This window comes from Lissotriton helveticus, chromosome 5_1, assembly GCF_964261635.1.
Source record: "Lissotriton helveticus chromosome 5_1, aLisHel1.1, whole genome shotgun sequence".
NCBI classification, from domain to species: domain Eukaryota; kingdom Metazoa; phylum Chordata; class Amphibia; order Caudata; family Salamandridae; genus Lissotriton; species Lissotriton helveticus.
In genome coordinates, this window is record NC_136065.1 from 644,536,987 (window position 1) to 644,555,780 (window position 18,794).

At 43.8% G+C, this 18,794-nt stretch overlaps 1 protein-coding gene across 1 annotated transcript in view; it reads right to left on the reverse strand.

Moving 5' to 3' along the window:
* Positions 1 to 18,794, reverse strand: part of LACTBL1 (lactamase beta like 1) — a 602,504-nt gene that overhangs the window by 87,722 nt on the left and 495,988 nt on the right. The window contains exon 5 of the mRNA XM_078643034.1: positions 8,086 to 8,333. Coding sequence (XP_078499160.1) covers positions 8,086 to 8,333 — 248 coding nt within the window. The remainder of the gene's footprint in view (positions 1 to 8,085; positions 8,334 to 18,794) is intronic.

Genomic DNA, 18,794 nt, shown 5'->3' on the forward strand with positions numbered 1-18,794 from the left:
ATTCCAGCATCCAGATACCAGCACCTGCTCCTGAACCAGCTAGCTTGACTCTTAAAGACTTTAACTGCGTGCTGGGGGTGGATAATGGACCAAGTTAAAGATGCGCTCACTGTTGCTACTGTGCCTATTTTAGCTAGAATAGTGGCTCTTGAGAAATTGGTGTGGGATGGATAAGGAGACTAGGCTAGCCATTCTCTCAATTAAACTGGGCAAGGCGCACGGTCCTGATAAAATCCCTGGAGATCTATTCTGTCACAACTTGGCAGTCTGGGTTCCCTATGTTAATTGGTTGACTAATGCAGTAGCAGTAGGAGCCCCTATCCCTGACACTTGAAAAAGGGCAGAAATCATACCCATATTTAAAAAGGGGGACCGAGGAAACCCGGCAATTTACCGGCCAATTGGCCTGCAGGACGTCCAGCTGAAAGTCTATGCTCGACAATTGTTAAGTAAACTTAACAATTGGATTGAGGGACTAGAGGTTGTGTCCCGATACCAAGCAGGGTTTAGGCCAAATGTTAGCACTATCAACCAAGTCCTAAGGTTGCTGATCATCCTCTGGAAATATACGAGACTCAGAGAGGAATGCATATATATTGCATTTGTTGACCTCAGAGCAGCCTTCGACCTGGTTGCCAGGGGGCTGCTCTGGGTATCTTTAAAGGACCTAGGGGTCCCGGATGCCCTCCTCACCCATATATATATAGACTCCACCAGAGCAACTATACCCAAATCCGTTGGGGAGCAGGAGGGCAATTAACTGACAGAATTCCGATTGCCAGGGGAGTGAGGCAAGGATGAATCCTGGGCCCTATCCTTTTTTCCCTATATATTAACAACCTAGTTGATGCCCTCTCCCTAGGGAATATAGATGCACCTAAACTGGATGGAACTAGGGTGCCCGCAATCCTATTCGCTGATGAGACCATTTTAATCTCCCAGGCCCGATGGGCTTCCAGCAGCTCTTGATTAATTCTAATGCTTTTTGTCTAACTAATGGCTTCAAGATCAATACCTCAAAAAACAAATTTATAACTGTTATACCACACAGAACATTTAGGGAAGCTATATTTCTGGCAAATGAAAACCTGGGGTGAGTACCTAAGTTCGAGTACCTAGGCATAATGCTTGAGAGTAAAATGTTGTGGTCTACACACATAGAGAAAAGAAGGGCTGTGACTCAACACCAGAACTCAGAAATATACAGGAGGTTCCAGGGAACAACATCCCTAATCCTGGCTCTTGAACTCTACAAACTAAAGGCCCTATCAACCACCTTGTACAGGCCAGACCTCTGGAGATATGCTAAAGTAGATGCTCTCACCATAAGTGAAAACAAGTTTGTCGCTCACTACTCCATCACCCATCGAGCACTCCCTTAATACCAATGTTCTATGATGTCAACATAAAAAGAGTGGGAGAAGTAGCCAGACTAAGGCCCATTTTGTATTGGATGAGGCTCTGGAGCATGGAAGAGTTGAGGCCAATCTGGATGGCTGTCAAGGAATTGTTGGTCCTCGCCAAAGCCCTGACTTTTCCCTGGTTCAAACACGTCCACCAATGGTTTGAAATATTGGACCTAGAATCCTTTTGGTCAAATGCATCCTCGTTGGACGCTTCTTCTAATCTGCTGCTAAAACAATGTTACTGCGAGCACATATACACTAGTCTTCTTTGCCGTCGCTCACTAGGTACTCTGATAGATCAATTTGTGTCTATCAAGGGCCACCCATTTTATGAATCCTTTCTTAACCTCCCACTCCAGTAACTTGCAGAAACCTTATATCTAAAATGTTGCTATGATACACTGGAGCTGGGGTCATTTACTGCCCTATTGAATTACAAAAGGAGAGTTGTTCACTCATCCGTATGCCCTATGTGCTCGCTAGCTCCAAATGAATCCATAAACCATGCATTATTCTTATGCCCAGCATATGCAAATGGGCACACCCACTCTGTTTGCACTCTGGGTGCTGGAGATACCAGGAGGCAATAACAATCTTGAAGGGCAGTACAACTATTTACATTGTCTTTGCTGTAAGGACATTTTTATTTATGGCGGGATTAATAAGGAAAGCTAAAGGTCTCAAACTAGCTCAGGCCAAAATGGGCTGCGTATAGCGCATGTCTGACTCTATTTTTAGGTGAGGTTACTGGACCTGCTCAACTATCTATTTCTTTTTAAAGAGAGCCGTCTTGTGATTTTATTGCTTTTAAAGAGAGTTATGGTATGTTAGGTCCTAAAGTGATCACAATTAGTCTTAGCAATTTTGTGACATTGCATTTAAATCATTCTTTTCATGTGTGTAGGTTTTATGAAATTAATTCTCCGAAATAAACTTTTACTTACTTAGAATTAACTGGTTAAAAAGAAAACCATTATTAATAAGGAAAGTGTGACTAGGAATGTGGAGGTTACTAAAAGAGGGGTTCCTCCATGTCAGGGGGCGGGTTGATGTGGAACGTGGTTCTTTCCATATCTTTTCATTGCATTGGGTGATCAAATTCTTTTGTAATGTCACTTCTGCTACGCTCTCCAATGAGTCTATAGTTTTAGAAGGAGGCGTGACTCCCAGGTGATATCACAACATACTCCTGTCCACAAATTAAAAGTTCTACCACAGGCAGCCAAATTTGGTTTCATATCCTCACGAACCCCAAAACTATATGGCAAGTAAAAGAAATGGAGAGCAATACCCACTCCAAAGAGTAATAGACATATACACACCTCATTTGAAAAACATTGTCCATTTTAAGCTCTGGATTAGTTTACTGTGATGTGCTAATAAGAAGAAACGTTCTGATGCAGTAGTTATTGGCAGGAATGTGTCAGCAGAGACATCTACAAGCCAATTGTCTTTATAAATAATAGAAAAGAAGTACTCTCAAGTGTAATGACACTAAATAAATAGTAAGTGTTTCACATCGCTGTAGAATGTAATAAAGCGTATTTAATACTAATTAGTATTTTAGGCTTTGGCGGTGCTGCAGTATGTAAATTAACGAATATATGAATTCTAGGAGGAAATAAGTAAGCAGTGTTTTTATTAATTTTGAAACGAATATTCAGCTCAGATTTAATGAACTAATGACAGCTGAGGCTAAGAGAAGGCAATCGCAAAGATAGAATGAACTATCACAACTGGTTAAACAATTGAATTAACAAAAGGACTAACAGCCTGATTCATCAAGCTGATTTGCGCTCGCAATGGGCCAGATTCTGAGAATCTGGCCCTTTGCGAGTGCGATTTTTGCATTTGGGATTCATCATCCCAAATGCAAAAATCTCTATTACCGAAATCGCATATTTGCGAGGAATTGGATTTGAGGAATCTCTAATAGAGATTCCTTAAATGCAATTCATCAACCAAATAGAAATAGCGAAATCGCAATATTTGGTCTCAATTTACCACCAGGTCTGACTTGGTGGTAAATTGCGTAAATAGTGTAAAAAGCACTTTAGTGCATTTTTTTCTTTTGCATGTTACACACACACATGTCCTTTGGACATGTGTGTGCGCAACACCTGTTCAAATGTGCATTTTAGGGGTGCTACAGGGTGTCCTTTGGACACCCCTGGCACCCTTAAAATCGCTATCTGATTTGCGAGTAGCAAATTGCTACTCGCAAATAAGGGATACTCCCCATTCATTCCTATGGGCCTTTTGGCCCATAGGAATGAATGGGGAGGTATTCCTTTTTTTGCGAGTAGCAAATTGCTACTCGCAAATAGAGAACATGTAGGAATCGCTATTTATTTAGCAATTCCTACATGAATACCGTTTTGCGAGTCCTCAATAGCGAATCGCTATGATTCGCTATTAGGGGCTCGCAAAACGGCCCCTTGATGAATCAGGCTGTAAGACACATCCTAAATGTTAATGTATTTTTAATTTACATTAGATACACAATCAGAACATCTTAAAAAAATAGCCATTGTTCAAGAACAAATCAATGCACTCGATGTTTATAGCAGTGCAGGCATCAGTATTTCTTATAGCTCCATCAAAATGTAACAACCTACCATACTACTAGGCACTCTGAAAAGGGAAGGTCCTCTAAGCCAGAAATGCAGGAATGACAGATGCTTTCCGAAACAAACAGATGATCATTGCTGGACCCCTCACGGGATCACAAAGAGAGGACATCTCAAGTAGCCCTATGCTATGTGAGACACATTCAGAGAGTCTGGCATTTTAACCAACACTGCTGTGCATTCTGAACCTTGCAGTTTCACTTTGACCAAGATTAACATGGGTCCTATAAAGCAGCATGCAGAGCGGGGCTGGATCAAAGCAGGAGGGGCTTAATACACATGGGGGACCACGTCGCGGTTATCACCATTATATGTCTGTTCATCAGCTCAGATTGCCCTTCCCGCGTCATCAGAGAAATGGAACCAGTCACACCTGTAAAGATACAGCACTATACAGAGATCTGGGAAGCGTTAACAGATCAGAACGGCACAAGAAAGCACTTGTGCAGGATATCAGCCATTATGCAGCAAGGAAGGACAGGCAAGTAAATATTGCAGTAGTCAATCACTGGATTAATTTCCTCTCAAATGTTACACTAAGGGATGACCTACCAACCCACCCATGTCAGTAGCTTACCTGCCTCGGTAGCCCCGGTAGAGGAGCATTGCAACTGCCTGGAGTCCATATCTATGCCTTCAATGCATCTGCCAGTATGGGAGAAGCACTGAAGGCAAAGCAAACTACCTGGTGACCACACTTGCAATTGTTTTTGTTTTTCTGGTACAATTTCTCAAACCGAGGGGGATATTTAGAAACAGATGTCGGAGCGCTGTCATTCCAAAATTGCAAACACCACACTCTGACATTTTTTTAACTTAGAGATGCGCTGTTTTACAAAAATATGGTGCACCCCTACGTTTCCCCTAGCGCTGGCGCTAAAAAGGCTGCAGGCACCCATGCACCATGTTGCAAGGGTGCAGGGTTGATTGGTTATGCGCAGGAAGGGACACCTTCCTGCACATAAACAATCTTTACAGGCAATTTGATGTTTATATGTGAGATGCAGAATGTAGCACACACGGAAAGAGCAAAATACTAGCAGAAATGAAACATTTCTCCTCGTATCGCCTGTTGAAGACCAGGGGGCAGATTTACAAGCCCCTTGTGCCACTTTTACGCCACTTTTCCCATGTTAAAAATGATGCAAGTGTGGCTCAAGGGGCTTGTAAATCTGCCCCCACGTACTTCCGGGTCCTACTTTTGGCCCTGCCCCATACTTTGTATGGGACAGCGTCAAAAAGCGATGGGTGTTGCAGTGGAACACTCACAGCAACACCCATTGCCCGCCCCTTTGCTACAGCAGACTGCTGCAGAAAGGGGCATATTTAGAAGGTGCTATTAAGCCATGATAAATAAGTGGCTTAACCCCACCTTGTAAATATTGGGTTGAGAGCAATGCCACCGGACCGTCAGAAAAAGTGATGCATTAGGGGCTTGTAAATATGTCCCCGAGAATAAGTTTCAGAAAAAAAGTCCCTGAAAAAAATCCCTGCATGCCAGGAAAATTGTTTCTATGTACCCTAAATAATCTGGCACTGTGACCCAGCAGTCCTGTGGCAGATGGAGAATAGGGTAAAGGATTTCACGGAGATGAGGCTGCACCAGTTCCCCAACCCCCTAAATGGAGATGGGGAATTGTGATGCTGGCAGACAGGATATCTTCCATCTTCTAAATTACCCCTAAAATTGCAAACCCCAGAAGCATGCTCCACAAAACTTCGGAAACTGAGCTTGCAAAATTCACCTCACTCATGTATCTGTGAAGAATTAACTAAACTCCATCTGAAATATGTTCGAAATATTTTCCATGAGCCTTAGATAGAAAACTGTCGTTCAGTCACAGTCTGCATCCTGTGTTTGGTGATGAAAAAACAACAGTAGTTTATGGTTCATGGCTTCCATTAGAAACCATTATGGAGATTCATACATCGGAATCCTGGTTATTCACTGCTCTGGTATCAGAGAAGCAAAAACATAGGCTCTGAAGGCACAAGTAAGGTGAAGGAACATGGAGGGTGCTCTTCCTCCTCTGACCATTGCTGTCTCTGCATCTCTGCTGCTAGCAGCAGGGAATTGCAGTTCACACAAGCAGTGGCTCTCACTGAGCAGCTATCAGGTCAGCATCAGTTCTATGCACTTGCATTGAAAGCCGAGAGCATGGCACCATATCAGAGGGAAGGCTTGAAAGGTGATGTGACAGTGTGGGGGAACAGCAGGCTTTTTTTTGCATTAGGCTGGTGAAGGGCTCTATTGAAGGTGGATTGGGAGAGTGACAAAAAGGCAGTTAGATTTGTGTTTGTATTTTGCCCAAGGAGGGAGGTGGGATGGCAAGAAGAAGGGTATTTTATTTTAACTGGGTGGGCTACAGAACAGCAGTGCAGAGACAATTGGGGGAGGGTGCAAGGAGCCTGTTTATGTTTCTTAAATTGGGTGGGGCTGGGGGAAGAGAGAGTTTACAAGAGGGTGGTGAAGTGCTTGTGAGGACAGCAGCCATGATTAATTTTTAAGGTACAGTGAAGAGTGAGGCCTTACGGAGACACATTCCTGCAGGCTGGTTCTCAGAAAACCAAGAATGGATTTCGGTAGAACAAAGTCTTGGGTTCAAAGTTAAGGATATCAAGGTCTCCACCTGAGGGTGAGAGAAATTAATTATTGAATGGACAATGTCATGGAATAAACATTAGACATAAGGGTAATAATGTTTAAACCATACCGAGTGCAAGAAGAGGGAACTGCTCCGCCGACCTCACCCTCGCTACTGTCCCCCGCTTTCGAAGAGCGACCTCAGGTGGCAGATCGTTCTCCCACCTCGCCGCCAAGACGTGGAACACCCTCCCCATCCACCTACGGCAGACCCAAGACCTGCTGACCTTCAGAAAACTCCTCAAGACCTGGCTTTTCGAGCAGTAGCAGCATTCCCCACCCCAGCGCCTTGAGACCCTCACGGGTGAGTAGTGCGCTTTACAAATGATATGATATGATTGATTGATTGATTAAGTAGCTCCCAGCATACCATGCTCCTCGTACAGGAGACAAAGATGGAAACCTATGCTGCACTCGGAGAGAAAAGGCCTAGACAAGGAGACAACCTGACAAGAGGGTGACATGCAGGATTCATCCTCAAAGGGAAAGGGAACCAGAGGACCAAGAGGAAATGAATAATGTAGAAAAGAAAAAATAAGGCTGCTGGTTGAACAAGCTAAGTGCAAACTATAGCCAACAGCAGAGTCACAAATACTGCTGTTGTCAAAGAAGGGCATACTTGGTTTGCCCCTATTGACCTGTCGTGTGCCTGATTGTGCTAGTCCTTTGTTGGTTGAGCCTGTGCATGTGTGTCTGGGAAATGCAGCCTTTTTGTATGAATGCATACTTTCTACTGTCCTGTGTGCCATATCTTCCAAGTTCCCAGGCTCTTGTGCCCAAGTGTGCCTTTGGGCCTGACAGATGCTCCCCTATGACCTTATCCTTGCACAGCTGTTCAAATGAGCAGGTGTGAGTATTTGAGAGATATAAAACATTAAATTGTAGATAAATAGTTGGGAACAATGTGGAGTTTTCCACCACGTTGTTCCAAATGACATAATAGACAATTTGAGTTTAACTAAGAGCCAGCAGTCTATAATTCCATAGATCTTGTTTTCCAGGTCTCTCTGTTTTGTTAATCTGTGATCCCTCTACCAATTTGGCTAAAACACTACACTTGTTGGTTATGCCATTTTTTCAGATCCCTTCCTGGATAAAAGAACTGTCCAATCATATTAAAAGTCGGTTTTCAATCAAGGTCTTTTCCTTTAAACCAAATACGGTCTTACTCATCAACAAGAGGAGGGTTTCGCAATAATACGTATTTATTACATTGCTATGTGCATTTGGAGATTGCTTGCTGTGCATTTATTGGAGAGAGAACATACTTTTATCTCACATTGCTGCACAGAATACACTTTAATACTCAAGTTCATAACTAAATCCAAAGACAATAGAGAAGAAAATCAATCACCAAGCTTTTTGACAATAGTCACAAGAGATGTTGGCATAAACCAATTGTTACCTGAAAGCTGACTCGCCATACGGCGTAGGGTAACAAGAGATGTTTTGACTGGACGTGATGCTCTCTCATGGAACAGTACCCCATCCACAGTGCGCTTTGGTTCAGATTCCCGCAATCGACCAAGTGGATTTTTTATGGAGAAATTTGGGGCATAGCGCTCCAAAGGGTCATCCAGTGAGCTCACCTTGCCCTCTTCCCACAGCCGATACAACATGATAGTGGGGAAGATCTTGGAGAGACTAGCAATCCTGTTCAAAATGATAAGAATGCAGTGTCAAATATTCCAACAAGATTTGTGCTTTAGTGCAAACCTTTCTTACACAACTTGAAGTGGATATTAAAGACAATGTTTAATAGCTGGACAAACAGTTATGGTGTATGTGAGAAGTTGGCCTGGTATATGATGTCCATTAATTAAACTGGGCACCTTGCAACAGTCCAAACGACCCTTATGATGTACGAGGTGAAAGATAACCTTTAGAAAGCTATCCTAGTGGTAGCTGTGGAGAGCAGCCTTCAGTCTTAATCTTGAAGGAATGTAAAGCAGCTTGTTTTACCAGAATATCATCTTCTGAATTAATTAAATGAAGGAGAACCACACAGTAGTTATATAAACATATGTATTTATTAATATAACACTCTCTACTATCCTAGAACATAAGGCACACAATACAAGATCAATACAACAGTTGTAAGTAGCACAATACACCGTGGGCTCCAGGGGGAAAGCAAACCATATACTAAAATAGTGGTATAACAATCATGACTTGAGTCAAGACAGGGTCTGGAACCCTTAGACCTGCTGGGACCCTAAAGAACCACCCAAGGTGAGTAGCTAGGGACCTTACTGAGGACGGGTGCAGTGTGCTAACACGACCGCGGGCTCTGTACAATTCTATGGGGAAGTTGCAGTTGCAATTGTATAGTTTAAGGACCCTTCTAGGAGGACTTCAAGCAAACCCTTTGGAATTTAAGAGGTTGGACAGCCACTCCACCTGTGGATACCGTAGTACCCAAGTCACCTATCCCAGAGCAGCCAGGTAAATAGGTCTAGAGTGGTGTCAGAAACCGCTGTTGTTCTCAATGGAGGGCTGTGAAAAAGTACTGCTGCCATGAAGGTGAAAAGGGTTCGGTGGAACACAAGCCTAGATTCTGGAAGGAAGGAACCTTAAAGCAGCGGGGACGGAGTCTGGGTCACTTCAGAGTGACCAGGGGCTCGGTAGACTAGTGCCCACCGGTGTTGGTTGATTTAGGTGCGAAGAAGGGATGCTTGACTCTGCAGCCACGAGGACCAGGAGCTGTTGATGACCGCCAGGAGCCAGATGCAAGCTGTCTCACAAAGGATGTCGAGTGCTGAGGAGTCGGTGTACGGTTTGAGCACCAACAAGCCTTGGCAAAAGCAACCCTTGCAGGAAGGTCAAGCAGGTTACGGTGTGGACCAGCAAGGTCCAGGGGACTCACTAAGCAATGGGGAGTCAGGGCATGTCTGAAGCAACCAGGGAAGCCCAATAGAAATCAAGATGACCCTCACGAGGCCGAATGACCAGGAGTCGCGAGGGGACCTCAAGCAAGATTGCAAAGTACCAGCTCACCGACCACTCGGTGCAAGGAGGTCAGAGTTCTTTGGTGGAAATACTGCTGAGGATCAGGTCTACACGAAGTCCAATGCACAAGCTCGGGAATTGCAAACAAGCATATGTAACTGCAAATGGACATGGTGCACAGGGGTTTCAGGGGTTTCAGCTCATGCAGTCCCCACGAGGGAATCTGGCCTCAAACTTGAAGAGAGGGCATATCAATCTCAGGGACCTTTGTAACACCCCTCCTGTGTCACTTAAATCTTGGGAGTCCGCAGGAGCTCTGGAGCAGCAGACCAGTCAGTTGCATTGAGGTGCCTGCAAATGCAGGGGAGTGACTCCTTCACCCCGAGGGAGATTCTTTGGTTGTCCTTAGTGCACCACAGGTCCTACAAGGAGCCTTTATGGAGCAAGGGCACAGACAAAGCTTTGGATGGAGAGGGGGACAAAGTTGAGCCCAGTCGAAGTCCATCGAATTCTAGAGTGTCCAAATGGTCGAAGGTCAGTAAAGTCTTACAGCAGGTAAGCCCTTTTGTACCCACTGGAGAGGGTTGGACAAATTCAGGGGACTCTCCTAGGGGAGGGGCAGGATAGAGGGGTGGTTGGTTACTCCCATGTCCTTTGTCCAGTTTCGCGCCAGAGCAGGAGCCAATGGCTCCCAGAACTGGTTTGAGCTGGACTATGCATAGGGCCACCAAATGTGCCCCAGGTGCAGACTTTCAGGCACTCTCAAAGTGCACCCACCCAGCCTCAATACACTAAATCCTGTCTGGGAGGTGGTCACACCTCCCTGTGACAGGATGCCTATTTTGCTGCCTTCTTCTGCTCGAGCTTGGCTAACCAGCAGGAGGGCAGAAATGTGTCCCTGGTCGGCAGCATCCATTTTGTGCTGTTCGGGGCGAGAAGGCTGGCACCGGATAGACCAGTGACCCTACGAAGCTCACTTCTTCAGGGTGGAATCATGCCTCCCACACAGGTTACTGGTGTGGAGGTATGATTCCAAGGTGTTTGATACTGAACACGATATGTTTCTATGCAGCCGTTTTCAAGATAGCATTTACAGTGAGGTTATAATGCACCTCTACATATATGTCCGGTTGAGCAGCTGCGGCCGGTAGTGGGAGTACCGGCCGGGCAATGACGTGGGGAGGGGGAGGGGGAGAGGGAGGTTGGGGGATAGTAATGTATGGATTACGGACTTTAAAAGGTAAGTAAACATAACAATAAATAAAATTAATTGCTTCCACTTTGTCTCCCTGAATATGCATTTTGCCTCATAAGATAAAAGGCTTTTGATAAATATAAGTATCAAGTATAGTAACTGTGCTCCTCTACCTTTGTTGTTTTACAGGTAGTAAATAACATAGAGCCCAGTCAAATTAGTTTTTCTAAAACACTTCGTAACAGTACTGCTAGTTTAGCCCTACTAGGCAATGTTGGTTTAACATCATCACAGAGAAATAGAGCCTGATTTAGGTTTTGGCGGAATCCTCCCGTCTACCAGGGAGGCAGAGGTCTTTCCACCACCATCCTTTCTGGACTACCACATGCCATATTTTAAGATTCCCACAGGCCCGGAGTAGATTTCTGTGCCTTGTAGTGAGCCACGATTACAGCTGCTCCTCTGAAGGCACTGAAAGTTTTCCAAGTAATCACCATGTTTTTCCAAAGTGGGAATCTGTTTTTTAAAACCAACAAAAATTAACATTTCTATTTTTCCTGTTCGGCACTGCCAGAGAGCCAACAGGGACACTGGCATCAGAAACATGAAAGTCTGTCAAACCTAAACACGGTGGGTAGCCCATCCGTTTGGTGCATAGTCTACTAAACCGTTTGTCGTAGAGTACCCTTTATGACACACCCTAAATAAGTTCATAGTGACTTGTCAAAAATAAACCGGTTTGCCACAGACAAAGAGGTAAGAAGAACCAAGTACTCAGGCTTCTTTAGGTTAAGTAGTTTTGTATAGCAATGTCTAACTGGATGTGAGTTTGTTTTTGAGGCATGCCCTCGGAGCGATCAGAGTTCAATTTCAATGTCTAAAATACACGGAAAAAGTATAGTGCTAGTCATTGCTATACAACAAAAATGAACACACTAATCGAAGTCTTTGTATTTAAAGTGACAAGTTATACTACTTCGCTAAAAAGCCTATAAGGGTGACACTGGCCAGAGAGAATGGGAGGAGTAGATAAAGGCGTCTATGCATTATACCTATGATTTCACAACACCCAAACACATATTTTGACAAACAGGTGAGGGGCCTTTGGTTTATTTTGAATGTCTTAGGTTGTCCTAGCAAACAAAAATTGTTTGATCCTGGATTGCTTGACTATTCAGGGAGTTTTTAAATTTCACTGCCTCTAATCTTGAAGAGCTATGCTTTAATTTCATTTTCTGGGCTCTCAGATAGCAGCAAAGACTTCCTCAGTTAATATTGTGTTTTCAGGTCTTTTTTATTTTTAAAATAACATTTTATTGAAAGAAACACAGAGCAATATCAGCGATACAATCACAAAGTGACATAATAACTTAATGTGATGAGCAGTATCAGCGGAGACATTTAAGATCAGCTTGAGCCGTATCATAAGGGTCTATTTCTGTACATAGCCATGTCAGCCGTAGGGGAGCTGCACATCTCACCCCTATAGACATTCCAGTGGCCCCATTTCTTGTCCCATTTTTTGGGGCATCCCGAGTCTTATAAACAGTTTTTTCAGCGATCATAGACCTGTCCATTTCCGCCACCCAAACCACTATCAGGGGACGGTCAGGGGCCCCCAGTGCATTGCTATCAAACTATTTATGAGAAGACAACCCAGAGCCAGCCATTGGTGCTCAATTTCCGTCAAATCTGTCACCTTCTGGACATTAAGGATCCCGCCCTCAGGTGACAGCGGGATTGGTTTACCCAGCGCCTCCGTCATTTTCCTGCCTGCCCCCATCCACAGGCTCTGAATCACCGGGCATGCCCAGAGGGTGTGATAAAAGGTGCCCAGCATGCCACATCCCATTAGACATAGGTCGTCAGGACAGTGGCACAACTTGGCCAGCAACGGAACGGACATGTAAGTTCAGTGTAAAATTTTTAGTTGTATCAGGCGGAAGCGATGATTGATCGCTGTCTCTCGCGGGGACATCAATGCTGTAAGCCAGTCTTTGTCTTCTAGGTGTCCTATATCGCTCTCCCATTTGTTGCGTAGGGCTTGAAATAAGTCAGGCAGATTATTGCATAATTTTCGGCATGTGCATGAAATTGCCTTAGACAAAAGGGGTTCGGAGAGCAGTCTGTCTTCGAGAGGTGAGGCCTCGGCGAGGGACGAGAGGTCATGTATGTTCGTAAGAATGGCATGTTTGATTTGCAGGTAGCGAAAAGTTTCCCCCTGGATGAGTGCGTATTTTGTCTGGAGGTCGGAAAAGGTTAAGAGTTTCCCCTTAGAGATCAAATCTCCCAGAGTGGAAATGCCGATGGTGTCCCATTTGTCAAAGCCTGGTTGGTAGCACAGGGAGCCTAGTTTTTGTGAGGATCACAGTGGGGTGGCTTTGGTGAATTTATTAGCCCAACCCAGGGCCTTTGTAGCTTTATGCCAAAGTGTCGTTGTCTGCGCCATTGGGCCCACATAGCGAGTGCGTGTAGGCTTACTATACAATGCCCCTAGGTAACCTTCCCGTCCCATCTGATATCTTTCCAGGAGAAATGCTGGGTTATCAGGTGGTCCATGAATCCAATGATTTGTGGCCACTAGTTGAGTCGCCCAATAATACAGGCGCATGTCGGGTAGGCCAATGCCTCCATCATACCAACCCTTGGTGAGCTTACGAAGGGCAATACGAGGCGCCCTTCCATCCCACAGTAAAAGGCGTATATCTCCTTCTAATGTGTTAAAATAGGAGTCTGTGATGGAGAATGGGCAGTTTTGGAACATGTATAGGAATCGCGGGAGCGCTAACATTTTGAACAAGGCTGCCCTGCCAAGGCGGGATAGAGGCAGTGCTTTCAGGTCTTGGTATGGCTATGCAGTTAATGAATTCATGCAATGTCCCTTCATAAACTGCTTGAGGTGTGTATAAAATCCTTGTAAACTTCAGCAAACACTGTAACATTCAAAGATGAAGGGGCTTATTTACAAACCCATTGTGCTGCCGGTGCATCGCATTTTTAGACGCATTGTGCCTGCGCATATTTGCAAGGCCACATACAGCCACCCTGTGTGGCTTTTCATGGCCTTGTAAATATGGCCCCCTTTTATGCTTTACTCTGCATGAAAGGGGCATTCCATGGGTGTTGCATTTGGTGTTCCCACACAACGTCCATGGAACATAACGCATTCCCAGATTTCCAAAGGTTTTGTAAAACTGGGAATACGTCAGCTTCCTACGTCTCCCCAGGGAGGTGCAATGAAGCAAAATAACTTTTTTTCTCCTAGTTTTTCCTTTTTCACGTTGCTGCATACTGCAGTACACATAGAAAGAGGAAAGCACCTCTGGTGATTGTTTTTGTGCAGGAAGGTGTACCTACAACACAGACACCCTTGCACCATGGCGCATTGGCATATGGCAGCACATTGTGCACCAGCGCAGGGGAAAAGGGCAGGAATGCACCGTATTTTGTAATAAGGCGCACTCCTGCACTTTTATTTTAGACACGGCTGCCATGCCCCCAATTATTGTAACTGAGGCCCGACGTTTTCTCTTCATACATATGCAATTTCCAGTACTGTCCATTAATATGCTATTCTCAATTGAAACTTCTTAGACTGTATTGGAATCACAGATAACTGCTTCCAATTCAGGTATACACTTCCAATTCATTTTGGGCTTCGCTCAGCCTTGCATCAAGGGTTAATGAACTTTTAAGCAACGTTCATTTTGTGAATAGAACAAAACAAACCAACAACAAATCATGACCGAAAGTTAATTCCAGAGACTTGGCTAGAAAAACTTCAAAAAGCATCTCAATTATAAATCCGACATCTATGTGTAAAAAATCCTTAATGCACAAACCTTGCTGCGTGGTTCATTGCTCCACGTGATTTAGGTCACCATGACCATCACCTGATTCTTTATCCCTTAATTACTCTTGAGTCTGCGATGGCATGTCTTTCTCAACATCTTCTCCTTACCATAGTTCGGTAGCTGAACAGAGTTACTTTGCAGTTCATAAACAGCAAGCCAATTCCATTTATTCACTTTATCCTTTAAGGAAGAATCTGGTGTGTTTTATTATCCAATATGGTGCCTTTGCAATACTGTCTTTTCATGGGTGGTGCTCTACTGCGTCTAATACTTGGAATTTAGGTTGACTGATATTAAGTCTTACCTCCTTGTAATGGACAGGTACAACTGGTTTATGAGTTCATTTTTGGTGTAAATCGGCAATGCTCCCACCCCACCAAACGTGGAGTCCCCCCGCTCTAATTATAGTAAGGGAATTACTGAGTTTTTAGATGGAGGGCATCAGCTGGCTCCACTGATATAAAAACTTGTCGTGATGGACCGTCTACCATAGGGCCATCAGGTCACAGTGACTGTGGCCCTGACCTACTAAGTGCTGGGCGCCTGTCACTAGGCCTCCTTATATGGTCCTGAACTGAGAAAATACACAATGCCACTGCCAAAGCACATCAAACATGGCACCCGCTCGACAAACGATCAGTGCCTTCAGCGGATCCACACGGAAGGCGGAAGGCGGTTCTCCATCAGGGGTGAGAAGGTCACCACCAACATTCAGGAAACAAGCCACCAGTAGGCTCTGAATAAGCCCCCTCCCCTAGTGTTTTCACTAAGTTTGGTGCTCGACTTCATTTAAACAAACTGTTAATTTTACTTCGACTTTACCCTGGTAAATAAGTCTGCCAGGACATTTTAATTCATAGACGAAATTACTCCTGTCGAGGCAGCATAGCTCTTTAACTTGATCTTCCTTTTCTTTCACTACATTGGTGCCTTGACCTGAAAACTTCAGTCCTGCCTCTCCCTTCTCACCCTCCCAGTGCTCCTCTGTTTTGGGGTGGGTGACTGATGATGGCCTTGGTGATGCCTTGGATGTTGACTCGCTGCACTAGCAGTGCAGCTGCTCTCCATGGTGATGGTCGCTTTTGCCTTTACCAACGCTAGCATTGGTAAAACCAATAGTGGTGACAAGCAATATTAAAAGTACAGAAAATAATGAAAACATGTTTTTTTAAACTTTAACAAGATAGTGACGCATTGTGTGATACGCATGCATCGCATCATGAATTAAGGAACATATGACAATGTGCTGCATGTTGTTTCATCTTGGAAGTATAGAAAACAATCTTTTTGTATTTTATTTTCTATACATTTAGCATTGACAAACTCTCATTGGCAAAGCCCATCCTGCCACTGTCTCAACACTGTGAATGCCCTTGCCAGTGCTTGTTCCTTCTTGTCAATGGTGCAGGGTCCACCCATATTTGTTAGCACTTCCCTATCATTTCTCTGATGTTTACAGTGCGTTGGTAAATTAATAATGCTTATTCTTTGCAAACCCCTCGAAAATCGTAATCTAAGCATGCTTCAATGCTTAAGGTTAGCCTCACACTTTGAGCGGAATATTTCACTCTAAACTATATTTAATCTAATTTCTTTTTGATTTTGGTAGACATTTACATTTCTTGTTTTCTGTTGGTCATTTTGGTTTTGACTTGTTTACTGTTTCATCAGAATAGCTGTGGCTTTTAAACCAATTACACATAATGTATTGTTGTGCTACCTATTGATCAACCTCGGAAACATTCCATTTGATGCATAAACATTTTTAAAAAAAGATGTGCCTGGAGAATTTTCTGATGGAAACTGGTTCAATACAAAGTGTTGTTCTTGTCTGTTGGCTTGTTGTATAGGTTAGTCGTCATTTTTTGTTCTGCTTGCACATGCAGAAAAGGGGAAAAGGGGTGATGTCTGAATATTGAGTGTTTATGAAATTCTATCTTCCTGCATGCCAAGGTTCTCAATTTTACTTTTTAAATTGTCCTTGTCCCTTGGTTGTGTGTCAGAATCTGAATATGATAACGTCTGAGATATACATATATTGTGGGCTAAAAATTGTTTTAAAAAAATGTTGCTCTATTGAGTGTAGATTTTCTATCATTCACTCCAACGGGGTGATATTCTTCTAAATTATATTGAGGGTACTAAACTTTTATTCGGCAATAGTTAGGCCCCAATAATCGGGAACCATACTTTGGCGCTATCCACGTGAAGAAGATCAACAAATCCCTAGAAAGTTATGAGTTGTTTCGCCCAAGTCTCATTTTTGAATGTGAGCTCTTTTTCAAATGTAGCCCCAAATATATGAGCATATGTGGTTGGCCCAGAGCCCATAGATGGTCCATTTAACTAATGTTGATTCTACTATATGAAACAGTTTAAAAAGGTGAAATGAAACCATTGTGAAGGTACACTTTTGTGGTTTGTGTCTTTTGTTTCATACTTAAGGGGTGTCTGTTTTAGTGCTGAATCGTGTCACTGTGTGGTGTAAAATTGAATATAGCAATGTGTTCTATTTCCATGTCAATAGCCACCAGTTTCTGAATTTGAGAAGATCCTCGGACCTTCATTATTAGTGGCATGATAACATCCCAGGATTACTGTTACTGTGGATTCCAGTAATTGAGGGACGAGCAGAATAAAGGGGATTTCACATTTCTGGGGAATAACGTGGGAATCGTTGCTTTCATGCTGATTCTCAGATGTCCTTCCAGTTTGTCACTCAGAGATTTATATATGAAAAACCAAAGCTTGTAATTTTAATCAGCCCAATAACTGTCGTTATTGGGCCCATCAAAATGAATGGGCCAATACTAATGAGTAGCATAATGGCTAATGAACAATGCTCTGCGTTTAATCTGGAATAGTGAAAAACATAAGAATTGTTGAAAAAAGAAAACCCTAAGTGTTCCAAAATTAACATGATACTCGAGTTCCCTGTGTCAGTGAAGGGCAGTTGATCAGAGATTGTAGGCGGGAGTATAAGCAGGCTCAAATCGCCTGCAAACGTGCGGGAGTTCGCTTGGGAGGACCTGTGCCAAGCTATTGACACAAAGGATAGTTCCCTCTTCTGGAGTGTGGTCACTAGGCCGTGCTTTGTGGAGGACTCCGGCCCACTTTTATGAAATCATATCTCGGAACAGCAGTGGGTTGGTAATTTTGAATGTGAGTATAATCAGGGGGACTGTGGGGGAGATATTATTCCTGCGGGAGAAGTCATAGCTTGCATAGTATAGATGAAGTTGCGCATGGTGTCCTGGCCCTGTCGTGAATAAGGCCCCAGGACCTGATAGTATTCTAGGAGATTTTTTTAAAGCTAACGTTGAAGTTTTGGCTCCACTTTTGACCATGGTCCTGAATGCCGCCACCTGGAAGGGATGTTTCCCTCCTGGTCCACAGTCGTGAATGTTCTCATCTTCAAAAAGGGAGAAAGGGATAATCCACAATGTTATTGCCCAATATCTTTATTGGATGCATCGGTCAAGGTCCTAGGGAGGGTGATTTTTAACGAACTAGTGGAGTGGGCAGATGAGAATAATATTCGGAGTGAATTCCAATATGGTTTTAGGGTGGAGAGGTTTGCTTCAGACCAGTGTCTGGACCTCCATTTAATTAATAATAAATATATACGGTAGACCGGGCTGGATCTTTACACTCAGTATTTATGGACTTGACGTCTGCATTTGATAGAATGAACCGACCGAAACTCTGGGCTTTGCTGGGTGAGATGGGGTTGACCCCACTATTGTAGCTCTTTAAGCCAATCTTCATGCAAAGACCTCTGCCTCGTTGCTTTTTCCGCAGGGCGCCACCTGTACACACTCAATTCCCACCAGCTATGGCATTCGTGAAGGATGCATTCTTACCTTTTTTGTGTTTACCCTTTATGTGAACGGGCTTGAGTCTGCTTTATTATCAGTCTCGGCAGACTGCCATAAGGTTGGTGATGGATCTCTTCCGGATTTATTATATGCTGATGACGCGGTCCATATAGCTAAGACTGCTCATGGATTGGACCTACAAGTATGCGTCATTTATGGGGAATATTGATCTGTCAGTGAACTTCTCAAAGTTGTACGTTATGGGGGTGGGCCCAAAATCCACAAGTAGAAAGACCCA